At 42.2% G+C, this 22,555-nt stretch overlaps 1 protein-coding gene across 4 annotated transcripts in view; it reads right to left on the bottom strand.

Annotated features, from left to right (window-relative positions):
* Positions 1 to 113: 113 nt before the first annotated feature.
* The window catches only part of LOC144592116 (protein unc-13 homolog B-like), a 344,358-nt gene continuing 321,916 nt past the window's right edge, over positions 114 to 22,555 (bottom strand). For 2 of the 4 annotated variants that reach the window (XM_078396494.1, XM_078396509.1), the window contains 7 exons: positions 22,020 to 22,076; positions 21,072 to 21,152; positions 18,633 to 18,780; positions 15,917 to 15,973; positions 9,794 to 9,886; positions 7,393 to 7,552; positions 114 to 1,592 (listed from right to left, as the gene is read on the bottom strand). In XM_078396494.1, the coding sequence (XP_078252620.1) occupies positions 1,307 to 1,592; positions 7,393 to 7,552; positions 9,794 to 9,886; positions 15,917 to 15,973; positions 18,633 to 18,780; positions 21,072 to 21,152; positions 22,020 to 22,076 (882 nt within the window). In that variant the 3' untranslated portion in view covers positions 114 to 1,306. The remainder of the gene's footprint in view (positions 1,593 to 7,392; positions 7,553 to 9,793; positions 9,887 to 15,916; positions 15,974 to 18,632; positions 18,781 to 21,071; positions 21,153 to 22,019; positions 22,077 to 22,555) is intronic. The other 2 variants (XM_078396502.1, XM_078396517.1) reach the window with 2 other exon arrangements.

Raw genomic sequence — 22,555 nt, 5'->3', positions numbered from 1 at the left:
AAAACTGTTTTAAAAATCCAATTTTTTACAATGACATTATAACGTTTACTAACAGAATAATACTTTTTGGCTTAAAAAAAAATCTATAGTCTACCATTTCTGTATTTTGGAAGGGATTTTATTGTATTAATTACAATACTTTATTTAAAATAAATGGCACATTACATGGCAATGTAAAAATAACATAAATATTTTCCAATGCAAGTATTGTACAGGCAGAATATCTGTAAGGGCTCTTTCAGTCGTCTGTTGTAGGTTTGGCAAGGGTTCTTGTAAATATGGGAAAAACCACATGAACAGTTTTTCAGGGTTCCATGGGTCCATTGGCAATATTATAGTGGATGATTAGATGAACCTGCTCAAAAATTCACCTCCAAAAGCATTTTGATTTTCCCAAATAAAATAATACAAAATACATGAATATGAATTACAAAATAGATTATCTTGAAATGATGTTGTTTAAAAAAATCATTAAAAATAGAAGCATAGCTTTTTATGCACTCCTTTAGAATTTCAAAATTAACACTAGTGCACAAAGTATTTGTAATGATTTTCAAAATGTTCACTGCCTAAGGATCTTATGTTCAAAAAAAATCCACAAATGTTCGTGAATACAAATTTAGGTTAATTTTCACAGTTTATCAGAAGCATAATCAGAAAAAATCTGTTGGATAAATATTTGGCCAACCTTTCTTCCATAACCTTATCCACTTTTTGAGTATTTTTTTTAAGTAAAGCAACAATGGAAGTTAAGCTTGACATCTGTGACTAAAAGACTCTAATCACAAATTAATCCTGACATGGCATTGGATTCTAAATGTTTAATATTACTAAATGGAATGTCTGATTTTATCTACAACAATTTAAAGACAACCTTTGGCAATCCTATGGGAGAGAGATGAAAAACAGAGGCACTAGGCATGAGTTAGGATATTTTAAACTATTTCTCAGTTGTTCATCTCACTAAATTATGGTATCACAGTGTTCAATTGAAGTGAAAAAATATTGAGATCACAGCCTCAAGTTCAGTTCATAAAATTATTTACATAAATGTAAGCATCCTATTTTTAAGCAATAACCTTTTTATTTCTGAACACAATATAATTTTTTGATTACTGTAAATAAATAAAATTCACAAAGATCTATACTTCGATTGGTGTACAACACAACCTTATTAACAATGACAGATTAGTGCAGAGGGTCCCATTTACAAAAGATAATTATTGAACACTTGCACATATTGGCACGAGGTATAAATTAGAAACAAAAGTGACCCAAGCCACTGACACAATCAACCCTCTAACATTCAACTGCCTTCTTCAGCAGAGCGAGACTCAGACTTAAGTTTGACAAATTCCTTTGCCACTTCATCATTGGTTCTTTGTGATAGTATTCGAAGGACAGTTAATCCTGTCTCATCCATGTGAATTCTGCGGCCTAGTGGACACCAGCAAGCACAGCTGCCTTTATCTATAATATCTCGTAGTTGCATTACAGCAATCCCAATAATACGATCTTCTCTTGCAAAGCAGTAATCCTTCACACAGATCTGAAGTTCGTATGAATCTGGACTATCTTCATTACCCAATATACTGCAAAAAGAAAAAGAAAAATATATATTAATGAGAAAAGTTTTCTGATTTAAGGTGAGGTTATTAATGCAGATTATTTTAAAGCATTAAACCTATTTGAAGACAATCAATGACAAGTATATATATACATTTTCATTTTTGCACGACATGAGCACTGACATTTCACATAATTCATTGGAGATACCAAAAAAATAACAGTATTAATTGATTAGCCAAAAGAGACACAAACTGCTCGAACTATAGGGGTGATATGTGGAGGAAGGGGAGAAGAGGAATGGTGGTGGACAAAGCAACATGGGAATTGCTTATGCGGACTCTCACTTTCCAAGCTTCCATGGACCTCGATACATTACTGAAATTGGATACCCTGGCGTCTGACTCAATAAGTGACCTCTCAGCAAAGTTACAACCAGAAAGACATCTTGCACTGTCAAAAATGCAGATATTGCATTGCATAATACATTGATGTTGTAGTTTGCAGACTGCGCTGTTTCTTCATACCATGTGATTTTTGAACTCATTCAAAACTTCCACTGTTTCACATGCAATTATTTCTGTCTCGTAGCATTAATGTTGCATCTCTGGTTTAAGTTTGCATGTTCATCAAAAATCCTCATTTAACCAGGGTTAGTTATCTGGTTTGGGGTGAATAAAATGACATTGTAGCGACCATAGAGAATGGTCCTGGTCGTCGAACCCTCAGATTGGCCAGCAAGGTCACGTGTGGGCGCGACCGTAGGGATTGGTCCAGAGAGCGACATCGCTGATTGGACAGCGTTGTCATGTGCGCTTTTGGCGCCCGAAAAGAGTTAGTTCGGAGACGTCTTCGAAGAAGACAGTGAGTTTTTGATGGTTGTCCGTTATCTTGTTGTTAAACCTTTGTATTCGAATATTGCTGTCGCAATAAACTTCTTCAACAAAGAACAAGTTTCCGGACTCGCCATATTGGTGACCCCGACGTGATCTGGGCGATCACCGACCATGAGCGAACACGACGCCCCGTTGTTGGATGCTGCGCCTGGCACACCGGAGTTAAGCGCAGTAAGCGTTCACCTTCCGTCGTTTTGGACACACCAACCACAATCTTGGTTTGTCCACACCGAAGCCCAGTTTCATTTAAGAAACATATCGACAGACGCGACGAAGTATTACTACCTCGTCAGCGCTCTATCGCCGGAGACGACCACACGAGTGATGCGGTTCATCGTAAATCCTCCTGCGGCCATGAAGGCACTGTTACTAAGAACCTTCGGGTTCCATAGGCATGATCGCGCCAAAAAACTTCTGCACCTACCGGATCTCGGAGATCGACTGCCGTCCGTTCTCATGGCCGAGATGATGATGCTAGCCGGTGAACATACGGATTGCCTCATGTTCGAGCAGGCATTCCGAAGAAGCTTCCCGAAGATGTCCGACTTCTGCTCACGGATTGTTCTTTTAAGGACCCAGAAGCATATGCAGAAAAAGCTGATGCGCTCATAGCGGCCAAATCGAAGGGAAGTGGTTCGATCAACAAGGTCTCGACATCAGTGACCACGCCACAGCGACATCAAGATGGCGCCGCGTCTCCCGCCAGTCCTCCAAAAGCCCGCCAAAAAGATCCGCACAAGCGCGGCTGGTGCTATTATCATCTACGATGGGGTAGAGAATCCCGCAACTGCCGCTCACCTTGTACTTTCGCGGGAAATGCCTCGGCCGATCGTACATAGGGGCAGTTGCGATTGGCCAGAACCGACGCCTCTACGTCCGAGATCGATTCACGGACACAGAATTTTTAGTGGACACGGGAGCCATTGTCAGTATAGTGCCGCCGACCGACCTGGAGACCAGATCGGGTAAGACAGGTCCTACCCTCATCGCGGTTAATGGCAGCCCCATCCGCACGTTCGGTACGCGGAAGATGTCCCTTGTGTTAGGCCTCCGCACGTACGAATGGCCATTCATTATAGCAGACGTCAGACAAGCGATCCTAGGCGCAGATTTTCTCTGGGCCTTTTCACTGGTCCCTGATGTCCGCGGTAACAACCTCCGACCCTCCGCCAGCGAGGAGCCTGTCGCTCCGACAATCGCCTCCCCGCTCAGCCCTACTGTCCAGGCCGTCGTCGCGGCCCCTGACTCGTATGCTGAGGTCCTGGCGGAGTTTCCAGAGCTGCTCATCCAGCGTTTTGACGCCCCTTCGGCCAAGCATGGCGTGGTCCACCACATTCGCACCGAGGGCCCTCCCGTTTTCGCTCGGGCCAGGAGACTACCGCCAGACAAACTGGTGGTGGCGCGGGCGGAATTTAGGAAGATGGAGGAAATGGGCATTGTCCGTCAGTCCGACAGCCCATGGGCCTCGCCATTGCATATGGTCTCCAAGGCATCTGGGGGGTGGAGACCATGTGGCGATTATCGGCGTCTCAATGCTGTCACCACGGCTGATCGCTACCCCATACCGCACCTGCAGGACTTTTCGTCTGGGCTGGAAAGGGCGGTGGTGTTCTCCAAAATCGATTTGGTGCGAGGATACCACCAGATTCCTGTGCGGCCGGAGGACATACAGAAAACTGCCACGATTACTCCGTTCGGGTTGTTCGAATGGTTGCGCATGCCTTTCGGTTTAAAGAACGCGGCACAGGCTTTCCAGCGACTGATGGACCGTGTGGGTCGGGGTTTACCCTTTGTGTTTATTTATTTAGACGACATCCTGGTCGCCAGCCCCTCAGTGCAGGAACACCAGGTCCACTTGCGGACTGTGTTCCAGCGGCTCCAATACCACGGGCTCATTATCCAACCCTCCAAGTGTCAATTCGGCCTCCCTTCTCTTGATTTTTTAGGGCACAGAATAACCCCTGCCGGCGCCACCCCTTTGCCCGAGAAGGTGGAGGCTATCCGGGCATTTCCAAGGCCCACCACAGTGAAAGGGCTGCAGGAGTTCGTAGGTATGGTTAACTTCTACCATAGGTTCGTTCCGGCAGCTGCGCGGGTCATGCGCCCGCTCTTCCAGTGCCTTGCTGGTAAACCGGTAGAGTTGATATGGTCCCCGGCCGCAGAGTCGGCTTTTACAGCAGCTAAGGCAGCCTTGGCAGACGCCACCATGTTGGTCCACCCGAGCCCCTCCGCCCCCACGGCCCTGACGGTTGATGCGTCTGACGTGGCGGTTGGTGGGGTTTTGGAGCAGCAGGTCGGTGGCCGTTGGCAGCCCTTGGCGTTTTTCAGCCGGCAACTGAATTCGACTGAGCTGAAGTATAGCGCATTTGACCGAGAGCTTCTGGCCCTCTATTTAGCTGTTCGTCATTTCAGGTATTTCCTTGAGGGCCGCCCATTTGTGGCCTTTACGGACCATAAACCATTAACATTCGCATTTTTCAAATTGTCTGACCCATGGTCGGCCCGCCAGCAGCGGCACCTGACTGCCATCTCCGAATTTACCACCGATGTCCGTCATGTCGCGGGTAAGCTTAATGCCGTTGCTGACGCCCTGTCTAGGCCTGCTTGTTCCCCCATTTCGGCGATGGATTGCGAGGTGGATCCCCAGGAGCTTGCGGAGGCACAGCTTCTGGCGGATACCGCCTCGGCATACCAGTCCACCACTTCGGGGTTGAAGTTGGCTCAGGTAGCCTGCGGGTCGGAAGGCACAAAAATCTGGTGTGATGTTTCCCTTCCCCGTCCCAGGCCGGTAGTGCCGCCCTCCCTTCAGCGCCGGGTTTTCGATGCCATTCACGGGCTGGCGCACCCGTCCATTCGCTCCACCTCTGCGTTAGTAGCCGCTCGGTTTGTCTGGCATGGCCTGCGTAAACAGGTAGCTGGTTGGGCACGTTCCTGCGTTCCCTGCCAGACCGCTAAAGTCCAGCGCCATGTCCAGCCCCCCGTACAGGAGTTTGAGGTCCCAGCAGTTCGTTTTTTCCACATTCACGTGGATTTAGTCGGGCCCTTGCCTTCCTCCCGGGGCTACACCCATCTCCTCACGGTGGTGGATCGGTTCACCCGGTGGCCAGAGGCTTTCCCATTGTCCGATATCTCGGCAGCCTCTTGTGCCAGGACTTTGGCCCTCCATTGGGTAGCACGTTTCCGGGTTCCGGCGGTTATTACCACCGACAGGGGGCCGCAGTTCACTTCGTCCCTCTGGACCACGCTAGCCGAGCTGTACGGTTCCCGGTTACAACACACTACAGCATACCACCCCCAGGCAAATGGGCTTGTGGAGAGGTTCCACCGTCAACTCAAGGCGGCCCTCAGTGCGAGGCTTGAAGGCCCGGACTGGGTAGACCAACTCCCCTGGGTCCTTCTGGGCATCCGGACTGCTCCTAAGCAAGATCTCGGTGCTTCGTCCGCGGAGCTAGTGTATGGCTCGCCACTTCGAGTACCCGGGGATTTGCTTCCGGACCCCTCAGACCAGCTGCCTCCAGTCCCAACAGTCTTAGCATCGCTCCGGGCACGGGTGGGTTCCCTGGCCCCAGTTCCGACTTCACGTCATGGGTGTCCCATGGTACATGAACCGCCTTCCCTGAAGGACTGTGAGTTTGTGTTTTTGCGAAAGGATTCCCATCGTGCCCCGTTGCAGAGGGTCTATGAAGGGCCGTTCCGGGTTTTGCGTAAGGGGACGGTTACCTTCACCTTAGACGTGGGCGGCAGGAGTGAGCTCGTCTCAGTGTCCAGGCTTAAACCTGCACACTTGGATCCGGACCAACCAGTCCTGGTCGGCCAACCCCCTAGGAGAGGCCGGCCTCCTGCAGTTCCGATCAGTCCAGGACCCCCCGCTCCGGCTGTTCCTCCAAGTCCGGAATCCCCGGCTCCTGTGGTTCAGGCTGCCCCTCTCCTTACTCGTTCTGGTCGCGAAATCCGGCTCCCTGCTAGGTTCCGTACCTCGGGTTCTGGGGGGGGTCATGTAGCGACCATAGAGAATGGTCCTGGTCGTCGAACCCTCAGATTGGCCAGCAAGGTCACGTGTGGGCGCGACCGTAGGGATTGGTCCAGAGAGCGACATCGCTGATTGGACAGCGTTGTCATGTGCGCTTTTGGCGCCCGAAAAGAGTTAGTTCGGAGACGTCTTCGAAGAAGACAGTGAGTTTTTGATGGTTGTCCGTTATCTTGTTGTTAAACCTTTGTATGCGAATATTGCTGTCGCAATAAACTTCTTCAACAAAGAACAAGTTTCCGGACTCGCCATAACATGATAGCAATGATATTCAAAATTCAGTAATGCTGAGAATATTGCAGGGTCAAATACATGCTCTATTACCTATCTTGCCTGATCCCAGTGCCTACATCAATGTCTGATGATTTATTTTATTTTATTTGTGTATCATATTGGTAATATAGAACTGGTAGATTTATGAGACCTTTTATTGCGATTCTGGGGTCACTTTAAAGCAATTGCTAAAGGCAGCAGATTTTCCTCCTAAAAAAAACATTGGCATACTTTATCCAGTCTCAATCTCAATAAGATTGTGCCCTTGGAATGTGATAATTTGCTCCTGATCCAGCAGAAATATTAAAAAAATAGGGCATGGTCAGGTCATTAGATTAGAGCCATATAACTCAACTTTATCAGCTTTCTTTTGGGGATGCCCAACTGGTCTTGGTTTTGCTGCTTAGTCTACTGTGGCAAAAGGTGACCCGCTTTGGGATATGGGGAGAAGTTGGATTATTCAGGAGACACCAAATTCTAAATTATTAAATGATTCAAGCCTTTCTTGACTGCACATCTATATTAAAATTCCTTGTAAAAAAATTATTTTCACATATTATTTTTACTGCTACAACACTTAAATAAAGCTAACATTAGAAATGACTCATAAAAAAATGATCATTTACTCACAAGTGAAATGTCTCATTGTATTTTGGAGCCCAGTTATTGCTCTTTGATTTTGTAGTAAGTTTTCTTTTCTTGTCACTGAGATGTGGACCAATCATTGTGACTTCCACAAATGGACGAAACATGCCAGTTGTTTGCCATTTTAGATCATTAGCAGCTACCACTGTAAAACATAAATCATGTTACACTGATTTAGTAGTTGCAACAAATATCAAATCAAATTCCAGATTAAATTTAGATCCCTTGCAAATCAAAGTATTTAATACTGTACTTGTTAATTTGAATTACTTCGCTAAGGTTTGCAACAAGGATACGATTAAAAGAAATATGACAATTTTTAACATTGACACTGACAACGGGGAAGAAGTGGCTGCTGAGGGCCGAGAGAGGTGGGGAAATGTCCCCCAGACGGGTATGAAGCACCATGACAGCATGTGGTTCAAGATCCTGAGGCCAGGTGCCTATGCCACAAAACAGCAACAGTAACGCACTCCCCAATCCAAACGGCCAGAGGAAACCTGTGGAAGCTGTAGGAGGGTCTGCCTATCAAGGATAGGCCTAGTCAGCCACAGCAGGAAAAGTAACCACAGATGAATATTCCCCATCTCCAAGCAGGGCTACGTCAAAGCTGCACCATCATCTTTCGTAGATGGATGGATGCCAACATGTTAATTTGAAACAGTTTATATCTAAAACATACACCTGATTGCTTAATTTTTATCCATGCCTGAACAGGTTCGTAAGAGCAGAATTAGGCCATTCGTCCCATTCGTCAGCCATTCAATCATGGCTGATCTATCTTTCCCTCTCAACCGCATTCTCCTGTCTTCTCCCCATCACCCTTGATACCCTTACTAATTAAGAACCTAACAATCTCCACCTTAAAAATATCTACCTCAAAAACAAGTAGACGAAACACAAATAAATTTATTCCCACCACAAACATAATCACATAATCATTTACCTGTGAAGAAACATTTGTATTTTTATTCAACCAAAACATGGCAAATCACCAGAACTTTCTAACCTGTGAGGAATAACTTCAGATTATCCAAAAGGTTTTAGTCATATAGCACAGAAGCAGATCCTTCTGTAAACCAGGTCCATGCCAGCCACCAAGTTTTTATCTATAACAATCCCATTTTATAGGTTTTGCCTGCAGTCTTCTACATCATGTGCTCATGTCAACATTTCTTAAATGTTATGAGATTATCTATTATTGTGTGCAGCAAGACATCTGATTAGTATCAGCTCTGTGTGTTGATCCTGAGCACAGAATTAAATGAGTTCACAATATCTCCAATTACAGATATCCTAGAGAAACAATTTGCTAAACAATGCCTTTGTAAAGCATGGCATCACTGCCAACAATGCCTTTGTATTTTATTTAATGGCCTTTCAGGATCCTGGATTCATATAGATGATGCATTAATCCTACTTATCACAGAAGCTTTTATATAATATCAGTTCTTTGCTCATTCTGTTCATGAAAAGGGCAATTATAATCTATTCCTTGTACTCGTAAGCAAATAGGACATAAAAATGAACACCCGTGTACATTCCCTTACCCTTATTTAAAGGGACTGCTCAGGATGTAAATCAAAGACAAACTGAAAATATTTTTTTAAAGATGGAATGGAAAAGGTAAATTTAAAATATCTAAAATCTTGTGCTTAGAACTTGAAATCTCATACTAAAAATCTCATAATAAGTTTACTCGTTATACATTAACCTGCTGCACCCAGTCTTTAACATATTACGGGTGGTACTTTGAATGTAACGAGTATTAACAAAATATTGATAACGGTAATTGACCTAGCACTAATCCTTTACGGCAGCTAATGCATTTGGGATAGAAGGACACACAAGCCATGCATATCCATTTTTGCAGCAGACTAAGTAATACATTATATTACATACACCAATATTGCTGCACTTGATAAACAATCTGGTTGCATGTTTGAGGTATTGCTGCTAATAGGGGATAAGAGTTGTACTTGTTTCACTATCTCGAAGTAATCACATGAATTTATAGTTCTAAAGAAATTTGATAGAGGTGTTCAAATCATGACAGATTTAGATAAGGTAAGTAGAGGGAAACTTTTAAATTCATAAATTGAAAAGATAAAATAATTGATATTAATATAAATCAAATAAACAGGAATTATACAAGTGTGAGAAAAGCATCCATGCTATAGTCAAGAATTAATTTATTAATGTACAAAAAAGATCTAAAAGTGACAATGAAGAGCATTCTAATATACGTTAACAGTTTACCTTCTTTGAATGGAAGTGGTAGGAACGAGAATTTTGTTTTAATTTTAACTGATTGGAGCATGGATTCTCATTAAGTACTTTAGGAACCAATGTCCTTTTGTATATCTATTAATGATGTAATTCTTACCTTTTACTGTTACTTTGTGTTCTCCTGTTCCTGGATGGGTGAAAAGGTCTATTTGTATGGACACTTCGCCTACTGGGTCATTCACACCAGAGCCTGATTAATAATTAAAGTATAAAGATGGAACATTTAAATTATATTATCATCAATGTGTGAAGACATTCACATAAGACAACTGTGAAAAGTACTGTGATATTAAAATATATGGTTCTCATGCTTGAAATATTTGATGTCATCCATGCACGACATATCACATATTAGTCATGCGTACATATTGATCAAAAGGGTTAAAATCCTGCAACCTGGACCAGATGAAAGAAATCAGAAGAAACTACTGCTTCACTGGTTTTAGTGAAATTTAGTACATTATATAGTGAACATTTAATAATACACTAATTAATTCAATAGTTTCCACATAAGATGTTTACATGTTGTGCTTTAAGAAGTGATAGTTTGTTAAATTATTTTTTCTGAGGTAACAAACCAGGGTCAAATACTAAGATTACCTTTTTTTGCTGGAGATGAAAATTACAAATGTGCACTATTCACCATCTCCAGGAAATGGAGCAATGACATAATATTGTTTTTAATATTGTAGAAATGTGTTTTTTAACATTGGAAATATCATATTCTTTCAATGGAAGCAGATTCCAACCCTTGAGTTTTGGGTTGGATTTTTAAAGACGATGGGCATTTTTTAAAAAGAATTCATGACATGCAAAGCTTGATGCAAAAATTATTCACATTTTCTAAGTCATTTTTTTACTAACAAAACCTTTCTGTCACTGTTGGAAAAGCTATGGAATAATTTTTTGTCAATCAGCAGCTATTTCATCAGAATCCTTAAGTTCGACCCAAAGCTTCATTTAGACACAAGCTTTAACTTCAATTTAATCTGTTTGACTACAGACGAGGGGATTATGTTCCTAGCAAACAGTCCATATCATGATTTTACATAACTCGAACTGCATCACCTGAGCTTGTGTCAAGAAAATAGTATTGAAACAAAGTGTATTTATTTACTTTTTTTCACACAACTTCCATTAGAGCCAAATTGTATTTTGTATCTCAAATATTTGGGTAGTGATATGTGAATACTGTAAGGGTAAATTTCCGTTACCTAAAAGGCCGTAATGTGGGGATTGCCTCTATCTGTATATAAGAACAACTTATTCATGATCTATGTTTGAAAAGTAAAATTTGATTGTTCAGTTTATTGAATTTGTAAAATTAATTAAATCCACCCAATTCAAAATCTTTTTACATAAATGTTCAAACTAAAAGGATGCTCTACTTTAGTGAAGTTGATTTCTCAAATTTGCATCTATCAATCTTAATTACTCGGTACATCATTCTCTTCCAGGGATATAATCTAATCTTCACCAATCACTGTAAGTTCATAGAAAGGAGTCGGAATGTGAGCGAAAGTTTACTTCCTTGCAGTGATTCACCTCAATTATACCTTCCCTCCTTGAAAGAACATGTAAACATGGCACAAAAAGTAAGGAAATTTGTGTTTGGTAGATTATTTCTTTGTTGTAACAATGCTTCTTGGCAATAAATCTTATACCGTTGGAAAGCCTGTTTATTTCCCTTTTAAATGGTGCCACATTTGTAAGGAACATGCATTTGTGGGATGAGCAGCAGAGCTGAGTATGTGGGTTGCGCCCATGAAAAATCTGCCAAATCTTCTCTGCCAATGCCAAACAGCTTATTCTGCCATTGACTCTTGTTCGGTGTTGTTTGGTGGATTGGATGATTGAAGTCTGAAGAAACAAGACATATTGGCAATTTAACAATTTATTCATTTAATAAACAGCAGCCTCAGTAGCGTGTGGAAGAACACAACAGCCTGGCACCTCCTCCTCATGCTGGTCACCAGCCTGGTCACACACTGTTGTGGGATGGCATCCCATTCTTCAACCAGCATTTGCCGCAAGTCAGCCAACGTGGTTGTGTTGGTCACTCTGGCACGAACAGCACGCCCAAGCTGATCCCACAAGTGTTCAATGGGGTTGAGGTCAGGACTGCTGGCAGGCCATTCCATCCTCTCCACTCCCAAATTCTGGAGGTAGTCTCTGAGAAACCCTGCTCTGTGGGGGCGAGCATTGTCATCTTGGAGGACAGAGTTCGGTCCCAGACTGTGGAGATATGGGATTGCCACTGGTTGCAGAATCTCATCTCGATATCTCTCTGCATTGAGATTGCCTCCAATGATGACAAGCCTCGTTTTTCCAGTGAGGGAGATGCCGCCCCACACCATCACACTGCCTCCACCAAAAGATGTTACTCTATCGGTGCAGCAATCAGCATAGCGTTCTCCGCGTCTTCTCCACACTTTGACCCTATGATCCAACTGCCGTAGGCAGAATCTGGACTCATCGCTGAACATAACGTTCCTCCACATGTTCAGGTTCCAGTGCACGTGTTGCCGACACCAGCGCAAACGGGCCTGACGGTGAAGGGCAGTCATGGCAGGCCTCCTGGCAGCCCTATGAGACCGGAGATCAGCTGCGTGCAGTCTGTTCCGAATTGTCTGGGCAGAGAGCCGTCGGCCATATCATCCTGCAAACCTTGACTGCAAATCTGTAGAAGACAGCCTACGGTTCCTAGTGCTGACAGGGTGAGGAAACGGTCTTCGGGTGTCATCTTCTTGGGACGCCCACTTTGCGGCCTGTCTCTGACATCCCCCGTTATATGGAACTTGGCCTTCACTTTGGAGATGGTACTAGGGCTCACTCCAAATAATGCCGCAACTTGGTTTTGCGGAACACCAGCTTGAAGTTGCCCTATCGCACGGGCCCTATCCAGATCAGTCAAACGTGGCATGCCGATTCTTAGAGCAGACACCTACTGACCACTGTAGCAGGGCCCATGCTCACAGATGCTGCCAATCAGGTGCCAATCAGGCACCTGATTGTCAGCACCTGGGGGTACCAGAAGCTCAAAACAAGAGTCAATAGCAACAGCAGAATAAGCTGTTTGGCATTGGCAGAGAAGATTTGGCAAATTTTTCATGGGCGCAACCCATATACTCAGCTCTGCTGCTCATCCCACAAATGCATGTTCCTTACAAATGTGGCACCATTTAAAAGGGAAATAAACAGGCTTTCCAACGGTATAAGATTTATTGCCAAGAAGCATTGTTACAACAAAGAAATAATCTACCAAACACAAATTTCCTTACTTTTTGTGCTATGTTCCAGTTCAGGAACTCTCGGCAACAAAGGTTTGGTCAAACATATCGTGTCTATGTATATTAAGATTAGATCATATCATAGTATGGAGAGATCATTAGTATAGATCAAGGCTCTCAAAATTCAAGATTATTTAAACAGCTGAAAAATATCTGGATCTAATTAGCCAATAAATATCAGAAAAATACTCAATTTTTGCAATGGCAATTTGAGTGGTTAATATTCATAATATTTCTTATATCTTTTTTTGTGGCAGTTTATCAAATGATGGGAGGACATACCAGTTATATGCCTCTCTTGAAATAACACAGGGATGACATTTAACCGACCTAATATTTTTGTTGCCAAGCCTTTTATTAATCCCTACCTCCCATGTCACTCACTGACTAACTTAGATGTTCTAACTTAGCAAAAAAAGGTTTAAACTATGAACTCTTGTGGCCTGTTGAGGCTACAATTAAATTAAAATCTGAGGAGCATTTAAACTATACCTTATAGGGTAACTATGTTTGCTTTTGATTCCAACAACATATCAAAAAGTAACACTGGTTATCAATTTCCTATTGCTATTACATATTAAGTGTGCATGAGCTTTACATTTTAATGCTCAGTGAAATGTTTGCTTTCATGATGTTGAATGTTGAAAAAAAACGAGATGCGATTTGGATTACATTATAGAAGACCTTTCTCAGGATATCACTTCTGTTATAATCCAATTTTGCATATGAAACCAAAATACTTTGAAGGTCAAATATTATGAAACAGGAAATGCTAGGAACACACAGTAGGAAATCACCTGTGAGAGAAACAGACTTATTAAATTGATTTTTTCCATACGGATAGTAGCAAATTAGCACAAATGTACAAGTCATGAGTTTCTGCACATCTTATCACCGGGAATCTCCGATTACACCCCGCATCTGATTTGACACAGTGTTCAGCGGCAAATCAAATTTGCCCACTTTCCTAGCTTAGGAAATGTATTGAAAACCTGCGACGAACTAGACCTGGTGCAGAAACAACAAGCCAATTCTGATGAAAAAACACCACAGATGGATAGCACAATAAATACAGATGCTGGCATCTGCAGCAAAAAAAAAAGAGAGCTGTTGGAGAAACTCAGTGGGTCAACCAAAGTCCGTGGAGAGAAATGGACAGTCAATGTTTCAGATTAGGACCCTTAATATGGTCTGAAAGAGCAAAGGGGAGATTGACAGTATAAACAAGGGAAGAAGAAGGGTTGGTCAAGAGTTAGCAATCTACAGATGGATACAGGTGAGGAGGGGTTGATTGGCGCAAGTCCCTTTCAGTTTCTCCATCTCCACTGCATCTTTTTTCAAGATGCGGCTTTCCACTCCAGGACATTAGAAACATCCTCTTTTGTCAGCAAATGTAGCTCCCAGTGGCTGAGCACTTCAACTCCCCCTCCCATTCCCAGTCTGACCTTTCTGTCATGGGCCTCCTCCAGTGCCATAGTGAGGCCCACCGGAAATTGGAGGAACAGCACCTCATATTTCGCCTGGGCAGCTTGCAGCCTAGTGGTATGAACATCGACTTCTCCAACTTTAGATAGTTCTTCTGTCCCTCTCTTCCCCTCCTCCTTCCCAGATCTCCCTCTATCTTCCTGTCTCCACCTATATCCTTCCTTTGTCCCCCCCCCCCCCCACCGAAACGTCACCCATTCCTTCTCTCCTGAGATGCTGCCTGATCTGCTGAGTTACTCTAGCATTTTGTGAATAAATTCCTCCTATTGTGGTTGACTAAGCTCTCATCTGCATCATCTCTCTATCCTGTAATTCTGCTCTCATCCATCTCCCCCAGACAGAACAGAGGTAGATTCCTTTGGTCCTTAACTTTAACCCCACCAGCCTCCGCAACTGCACATCATTCTTCAACATTTCCACCATTATCAACATGATCGCACCACCCATCACAACATCCTCTCCCCAATCCTTTCTGCTTTCCCCAAGGACTACTTTCTCAGTGATTGTAGTTCGATCAACTTTCCCCAACTATTCATCCCCCTCCTCAGACACCTTACCCTGTAACTGGGGACGATGCAACATTTGTTTATACACCTCCTCCCTCACCTCCATCCTAAACAGACCGAGATAAGACAGATTCACTTGAATCTTGTCGAATGCAATGTGGTATGCTCTATGTAGAGACCAAACAGACCTGATAACCGCTTTGCTGAGCACCTGCACTTGGCCTGTTTGGCTATCTTGATGTCTCAGTTGCTAGCCATTTTAATTCTGTTTCAAAATCCCACACGAATCTGTCTTTGGCCTGAAAAGTTAGCTCTGTTTCTCTTCCCGCAGATGCAACCTGATTTGCTGAGTATTTCAAGCATTTTCTGTTTTAATTTAGATTTCCAGCATCTGCAGTTTTTTTTATTTTCTTTTTGGTACAATAAGTTATTTTTGTCACATTTTCCCAGATATATTCTCTTGGTAAACCAAACCTCATATGTGTACAGTCTTTTGGACAAAGCACTCTTAATCCATTTATCGACATTTCAATCATTACGTGTTTTAATAAAATTGCAGGGATATTAATAGATATCCAAAACTATCTGACTATTTGCTCATAAAAGAAAAGCACAACAACATAGATTTTACACTCTTACTTTTAAACTTCACTCCCATTTCTTTAACTACTTCCTCCATCCCAGTATAAAAAGTAAACTTTGTCTTTGTGCATTTTAGTAATTGATTTAGATTTAACTTCCGAATCAGTAAAAGTATCTTGCACAATAAAAACGTATTATACTAGGTTGTAAATCGTAAGAATCATTCGCAATGACTGATATTACAGCTATCAAAAACAGGTTTCTGAAACACTCTAGTAATGATGGAAAGGTTTTGATTTATCACGCCTGCATTTTGCTAATGTTGTCACAGCTGGGCAACATTAGACTCAGACATACCCTTGTCAGGAGGAACGTCCTCATTAGCGGTGGCCCTAATACCCTTTCCACCATGCACTGATTCATGTTATCAAAGTCAGCAGGCAGAACAAAAGGGAGAAGAAAATGAAATAAGAATACAGGTTATATCATCTACACCTGGAATATAAGAACACAAAAGTAACAGGCAGAAATAAGCCATATGGCCCCTCATGTCTATTCTGCCATTTCATAAGATCATGGCTTATCTTTTAACTTAGCATCATTTTGCAACAGTGGAAGATGAGAAACCATGGAAATAGGCAGATTTGCCCATTCTCTCGCACATGCATATTATTGACCAGAAAAACACACCTTGAATGTATCAAGAAGAAAATTCTCAACGCAAAGTACAAAAGAGCAGTATAAAATGCGATCATAGTGGCTGCAGTAATGTTTGCAGCAAAAGGCCATAACAAGACATCATAAATCGTGCACAAAGCAAGTAATTTGTAGCTTCAAAATTTTAAATATACAAAAAATTCATCACGTTACGAAGGAGCAACTTTCCTAGAAAATTATCCATATTATTTGGTAACGCGAAGCCGCATCAGCTGCGCGAGTCAAGGAATGGGCGTTGAAAAAAATGTGTTTATTTGTTTACTATGTTCACTTAAATTTCATGAGAGCGAATTTCATTCAATTTCTCAAATTTTTGGACAGTGGTTTGTGAATTGTGCAAAGGTAAATCTCTGTTATCCAAACGGCCATGGTGTGAAGTTACCGGCATATAGTTTTAAGTATCTGGTTTCAGTTCAAACCAAATAACTAATTTAACCTCCTGAACATAAATTCTGTCGGCATCATAAATGAATGGGAAGCAGACACAAACAAAGATCTCAACATGACCCTGCTTAAAATTAATCTGGTGATTCAGGATTTTCAAGCATGGATTATTTTGGCAGTGGAGAGATAGTGACAGAATTAAAAAGTTCCTGAAAACTGCAACCATTTTAAAATGCATGTACATTCTTCCATGAATCAATGTAACATCTCAAAACCAAAAGTGTGTGATATTTCAAGTTCAGTCTCATAGGATTGTTAACTGGAAGGTATGCTACAGTGGGCCCCAAAACATGGTATTAGGTTTACTTTGGGTCAATTCATATATGACTTTTATGCAGCAATGTACTTGTATGATTTTGTATAATTGAAACATAACCTTCACTCACGCTGCTCAATGGTACAAAGTCAAGGGGTCATGGCAGAGAGAGAAACCAGGCTTATTGGCTTGTAAAAATGACAGAAGTGACACACTGCAGTGGGCAACATGGCACCATTGATTGTTCTGTGAAGAAACATCACATCTCAATACTCCTGCCCAACATCTTGTTGCTTCATGGGACAAGGTTTTGTCGATGTACAAGACAAAGATGTTACTTAATTTTAATTAGATACCCCTAGCAAACATTTTGAGATGTTTGCTTCTAGGTCATGGTTGACTTGTTTATCCCAGTAGTGCAATTCAGAGGCATTGATTAGTAAGGGTGTCAAGGGTGATGGGGAGAAGGCAGGAGAATGGGGCTGAGAGGGAAAGGTAGATCAGCCATGATTGAATGATGGAGTAAACTTGATGGGCTCAATGGCCAAATTCTGCTCCTAGAACATGAATGGATGTGTATTAATGTGCAGGACACAGGGATGCAAACAGTGGAATTGGTAGGATATTCCTTTCAACATATCAATTGGATTACTAAGTAACCACCAGTTTCTTTTGCTAGGTGTACATATAATCTGCTATTATTTCTTGAATTTCTTCAGCTGGTTTTTCCCCAGAGCTTAATTGCCAAAACCTTGCTGAGATCAGTGCAACTGAGTTTCTGTCATCATTTCGCTTTTGCCTCATGCGGGCCTAGTGGCTTGACAGAAACATGCTAATTTAGTTTATTGTGAAGCTGTTTGATCTAAAATTGCTTTTATTTTAAAATAACCTCTTGAGAATTCAGCCAATTATGACAAGAGTGACCATTCAAAGTGCCATTAATAATCTTTGAATGGAATAGAACTTTTTTCTTGAATGGACTAGAACTTTTTCCTTAAATGGACTAGAACTTTGTTTCTTGGCACCCATAGGTTGTAGAAAAAAAAAGAAGACATTTAGCATTCTTGATTTACATATATCAAACCTTCATTGGCCACATGGAGTATTGTTAACATCTCTGGTCATCCTATTGCAAAAATTATATGAAGGCATTGAAGAGGATGCAAAAATATTTACATATATTGTAAAGTTATACTCATTTGAAAATGCTAAACATTGAGTAACGTAATAAAGGTTCCCTATTTCTTGTGGAGTAGATCATAACTAAAGATCATGAATATAAGATGGACATCAGGAAATCAGTGAGAAATTTCTGAAGACACTCGTTACTCAGTGGTGAAAATGTGGCATTTGCGTTCATGGGGAATGGTTGAGGCAGATCTCAGAGTAGATGAGAAAAGACAGGAGGAGGCCTGATTGGAGCACAAACATAGGCATGACCTATGTGATAGTTATCACATCGTTCTTATTTTTTAGTTGGACTTTAAAGCGTTCCATAAAGTTTAATTTTCTATCTAACTAGTACAAACTTTTGTGTTTTTAAAGTCAATAGCATGTGAAGACCTTCATGACAACAGTGTCCAATTTTCTCAGAACCGCAGTATGTAGAGATCAGCTTTAGCTAAGTGCTGAGAAAGTATTTTTTGATAAACTTACCCTGAGCAGTTTGAGATTGGACAAATGTTTTGATAAGCGTATCAGTGGTCTGGGTGTAGAGCGAGAGTGCATATCGCAGTGACTGAAGATCTGCGCTCTTCTCCAGAAAAGTCTTTTTCAAACCATTTCCGCCAGCATGGAAGTATTGCTGTAATGAAAAAATATGAATATAAGCAATTTGGTTCATGAACATAGATTTATCCATGGTGTGCTATTCAAGTGTTATTTTAATTAATTTTGAGGGAGTTTTGTTTTGTAGACTAAGTTTGGTTGATAACATTGTATGAAAATATGAATGATTATAATTTTTTTTTAAATGAGTTATTTCTGTAAAAGTGCAAATCTGTTTCCATATTATCTTTCAACAATATTTATAGACATAAGGGCACAAAGTGTTGGAGTAACTCAGCTGGTCAGGCGGCATCTCTGGAGAACATGGATAGGTGGCGTTTTGGGTCGGGACCCTTCTCCCAAAATACTTATAAACAAATTTGTTTAAGATTAATATTTATTGGTGACTGCCAATGCTTTGCACGCTCATGATGCATTATGGGGAGAAGACAGGCACGGGTTATTGATTGTGGACGATCAGCCATGATCACAATGAATGGCGGTGCTGGCTCGAAGGGCCAAATAGCCTCCTCCTGCACCTATTTTCAATGCTCTATGTTTCTATGGTCATACTTTTGCCTCCAAACTTTTCAAACATGATGATATTTTTCTGACTAGAGTAATATATTAATATTATCAGTATTTTCAAGTTGAAATATGATACATTTTATGGAAAATATTCACTACAATAATAATATACAAATATTAACCAATCAATTGAAAAACACAATTACAATTTGACAGAAACCATCAGTTTGATCAAAACACTAACTAAACCTATCAGATTTTGCAAGTGAACCTTATTAAATGTAATTAATGGAGCAAAATGTTAATTGGCTTGGTTTAAGTGTAAATTGTCCCTTGCGTGTGTAGGGTAGTCTTAATGTGTGGGGATCGCTCGTCGGTCGGTGCCTATTTCCATGCTGTATCTCTAAATTAAACTAAAAATAGTTAGTTACAAACGATTGGAATGGTTTAGATTTTTTTCCTCATCTTTGTCATAGAGAATACATCAAAAATTAGACTGAATTTCTATTATCTATCTTATATATTACTAAAACTGTGGGGTCGTTTGTGGACAAAAATAGTTTGGGGTGTTACTCATCCAAAACGGTACATGATAGCGCCACAATTTTATACCCACCTTACTCACCATTCCCCCGTGCTTGGTGTAGGCCCACTTTTGTTACTTTTTAAAAACAATTTACCTTATAAACTTTAATAAATGCGCTCCTCTCTTTCCCCCCCCCCCCCCCCTCGGAGGACCAGCTGGAGGACCGGCACCCGTCCCGGCATGCCCCGTACCTGACCTTCCTCCCACAATGCAGCACGCCGCAGAGGCTGTGGCACAGGGTCCAACAAGATGGCCGTCGCCTGCCGCACCCCACCAAACGCATCCGAGCTGCAGGAGAGGTTTCACCTTCACGCCCAGTCCGCAGGAGAAATGGGGCCGAGGTCAGTGCCTTCTCCCTGTCCACTCTCGCCCACCCATGGCCGCGGGATACGCTCCCCGCCTGCCAACGGGTCCATGCCGTCACCACCGTTCCCCGCTGCAGATCGCAGCCGAGCTGCAGGAGACGCTTCGGCTCCGCAGGAGAAACGGGGCCGAGGTCAGTGCTTGCCCGCCAACAGCCACGGGGGCACTCCCCGCCCGGTCTAACATGATGCCCGCTGCCGATCAGCACTACACGCGCGGGCAAGTGGCTTTCGCCGCCAACAGTCCCACGGATCGGTAGGCCTGTTTATGTTGAGAGGGGATGGAGTGGGGGGGGCGGGTTGGGATGGGGGGTTGGGGTAGGGTGGGGGGGCAGTGGAGGGGATGGGGTGGGTAGGGGTGTGGGGGGAGTAGGGGAGGGATGGGGGGTAGTGGGGGAGGGATGGGGGGTAGTGGCGGTGGGGTAGGGGATGGCGGTGGGGGGAGGGAGGAGAGGGTGTTGCACCAATGCAGGAGAGGTTTGGGCCCAATGGGTCCACTTGGTCTATTGGGGGGGGGGAGGGGGGCACTGGAGGGGGAGTGGGGGGGAGGAGGGAGTGGGGAGAGGGGGAGTGGGGGGAGGGAAGGCGGTGTGGAGGGAGGGAGTGGAGGAGTAGGGGTGGGGGGAGCGGAGTGGGGGTGGGATAGGGGGCATGGAGTGGGTGAGTGGGGGGTATAAGGGGGTTTGAGTGGGGGAGTGAGGGTTCTATACCAATACAGGAGAGGCTTTGGGTCCACGGCTCGCTCTGGCTGCAGCGCTGGCGCCACGGGGCGGAGGTAAGTGGCACCCTCTCCCCTTCCCTGTCCCCCCTCTACGAGGAATGGGCCCAACGGGTTCACTTTTTCTAGTTTACCTTAATTGTGTCCAGTGCCAAATCCATGATAGCGCATTGTTTTGGCGTAAGACTTCTGGCTTCTTCTCGAACCATGTGATCCTTCAAAAAATATCAAACATTTCATGAACAGATTTTACATAAACGCGAGGAAATGCGTATTCTACTGAACGTACATAGGATTTTTTTCGAGTTTACTTCCACAAAAGGAACCAAGAACAAGAAAACAATTATGCTTTTTATCTGGTAGTAATTAATTTGCATTGTAGCTCGATGGAAGTGTAAAGATTTGCGCACCTCTTGCCTGGAGACCGTATTGGCAGAAATCTAAGCTTGGAAGTCAACAATATGTCATTTTATATAATGACCCAAACAATACAGGAAGAAAATAAAGCCATTGATCAAATCGGTTTCAAAGATATGTGAGGAAACATCCTTATTAATACAATAAAGGTACGCATATAACTGAAACTTTCCCCGTGAACATTTTCTCTATTTGGTTTATTTCTTTCCCGAGGTCCAGCAAAATAGACATTTAATCCTTCCAGTTCCATTTGTGAGAGCAGACAAGTGCCTTATTATGCTATTCAAATATATGTTAATAAATACAGAAATAGATAAATGCATTTTGGTGTACATTGTTGCAAAGCTGAGCCATTTTATCTGAATTTAGGTTTATTATCACCACTGAAACTTGAAACAGGCCACAAGTAATTTTAAAATTTGGTTCCTATCTGTTGTTGTTCTGTTTATCTTCCCACCGGAAAAAGCTATATGTACAAACAGCAAAATAACTTTGTATTTTATGAAGAACCAAAAAAAATTCTGTCTTCTTATTTGATAATAGAAAAATAAATGAAACAAAAATATTTTTAGAACATCGAATTACAAATAAAAAAATAAAAAACAGAAGTCATGCATTTTCTATGCAGAGTACATTTACTGTTTGTGCAATGGATACAAAGATACCTTCAGCTTTGATAACTGCCCAAGTTCTTTCGCGGCAGTAAAAATCAATTGAGTACCCTGTGCCAGCATGTATTAAAAGAGAAAAAGGCAATTAGAGCCAGGAAACGCCACAAAACCTTGAAAAAAACATTTAACAAAATGGAATACAAGTTGCACACTTTTTGCATAGCTTAGATACACCACACGCATGCATAATCAACAAACGTTAAATTTTAAATCAGAACACAGATTATGATATTAATGTTACATAATACTTGAGGTGGCTGATTTCATAATTACCTGAATGTTCCCAGGGTTAAAAGAAATTGGCACACTGAGTCAACTATTTCTCTTGTTTATATCCACCAGATAATTAAAAATCCTGTGTACTACTGACATAAATAGCTTTTGTTTGTGTTTCCCAAAGGGATTACACATCTACAGTGCTAAAAGAACTCTACCTGTTAGTTTCTCATGCTGATAAATGTACATATTTTATTTACATAGTAGAAATTAACTGCACTACACAAGACATAATATAGTAATTAATATCCAGC

Source organism: Rhinoraja longicauda, chromosome 1 (genome assembly GCF_053455715.1).
Source record: "Rhinoraja longicauda isolate Sanriku21f chromosome 1, sRhiLon1.1, whole genome shotgun sequence".
NCBI classification, from domain to species: Eukaryota; Metazoa; Chordata; class Chondrichthyes; order Rajiformes; family Arhynchobatidae; genus Rhinoraja; species Rhinoraja longicauda.
This window is presented reverse-complemented; position numbering and strand designations above follow the sequence as displayed.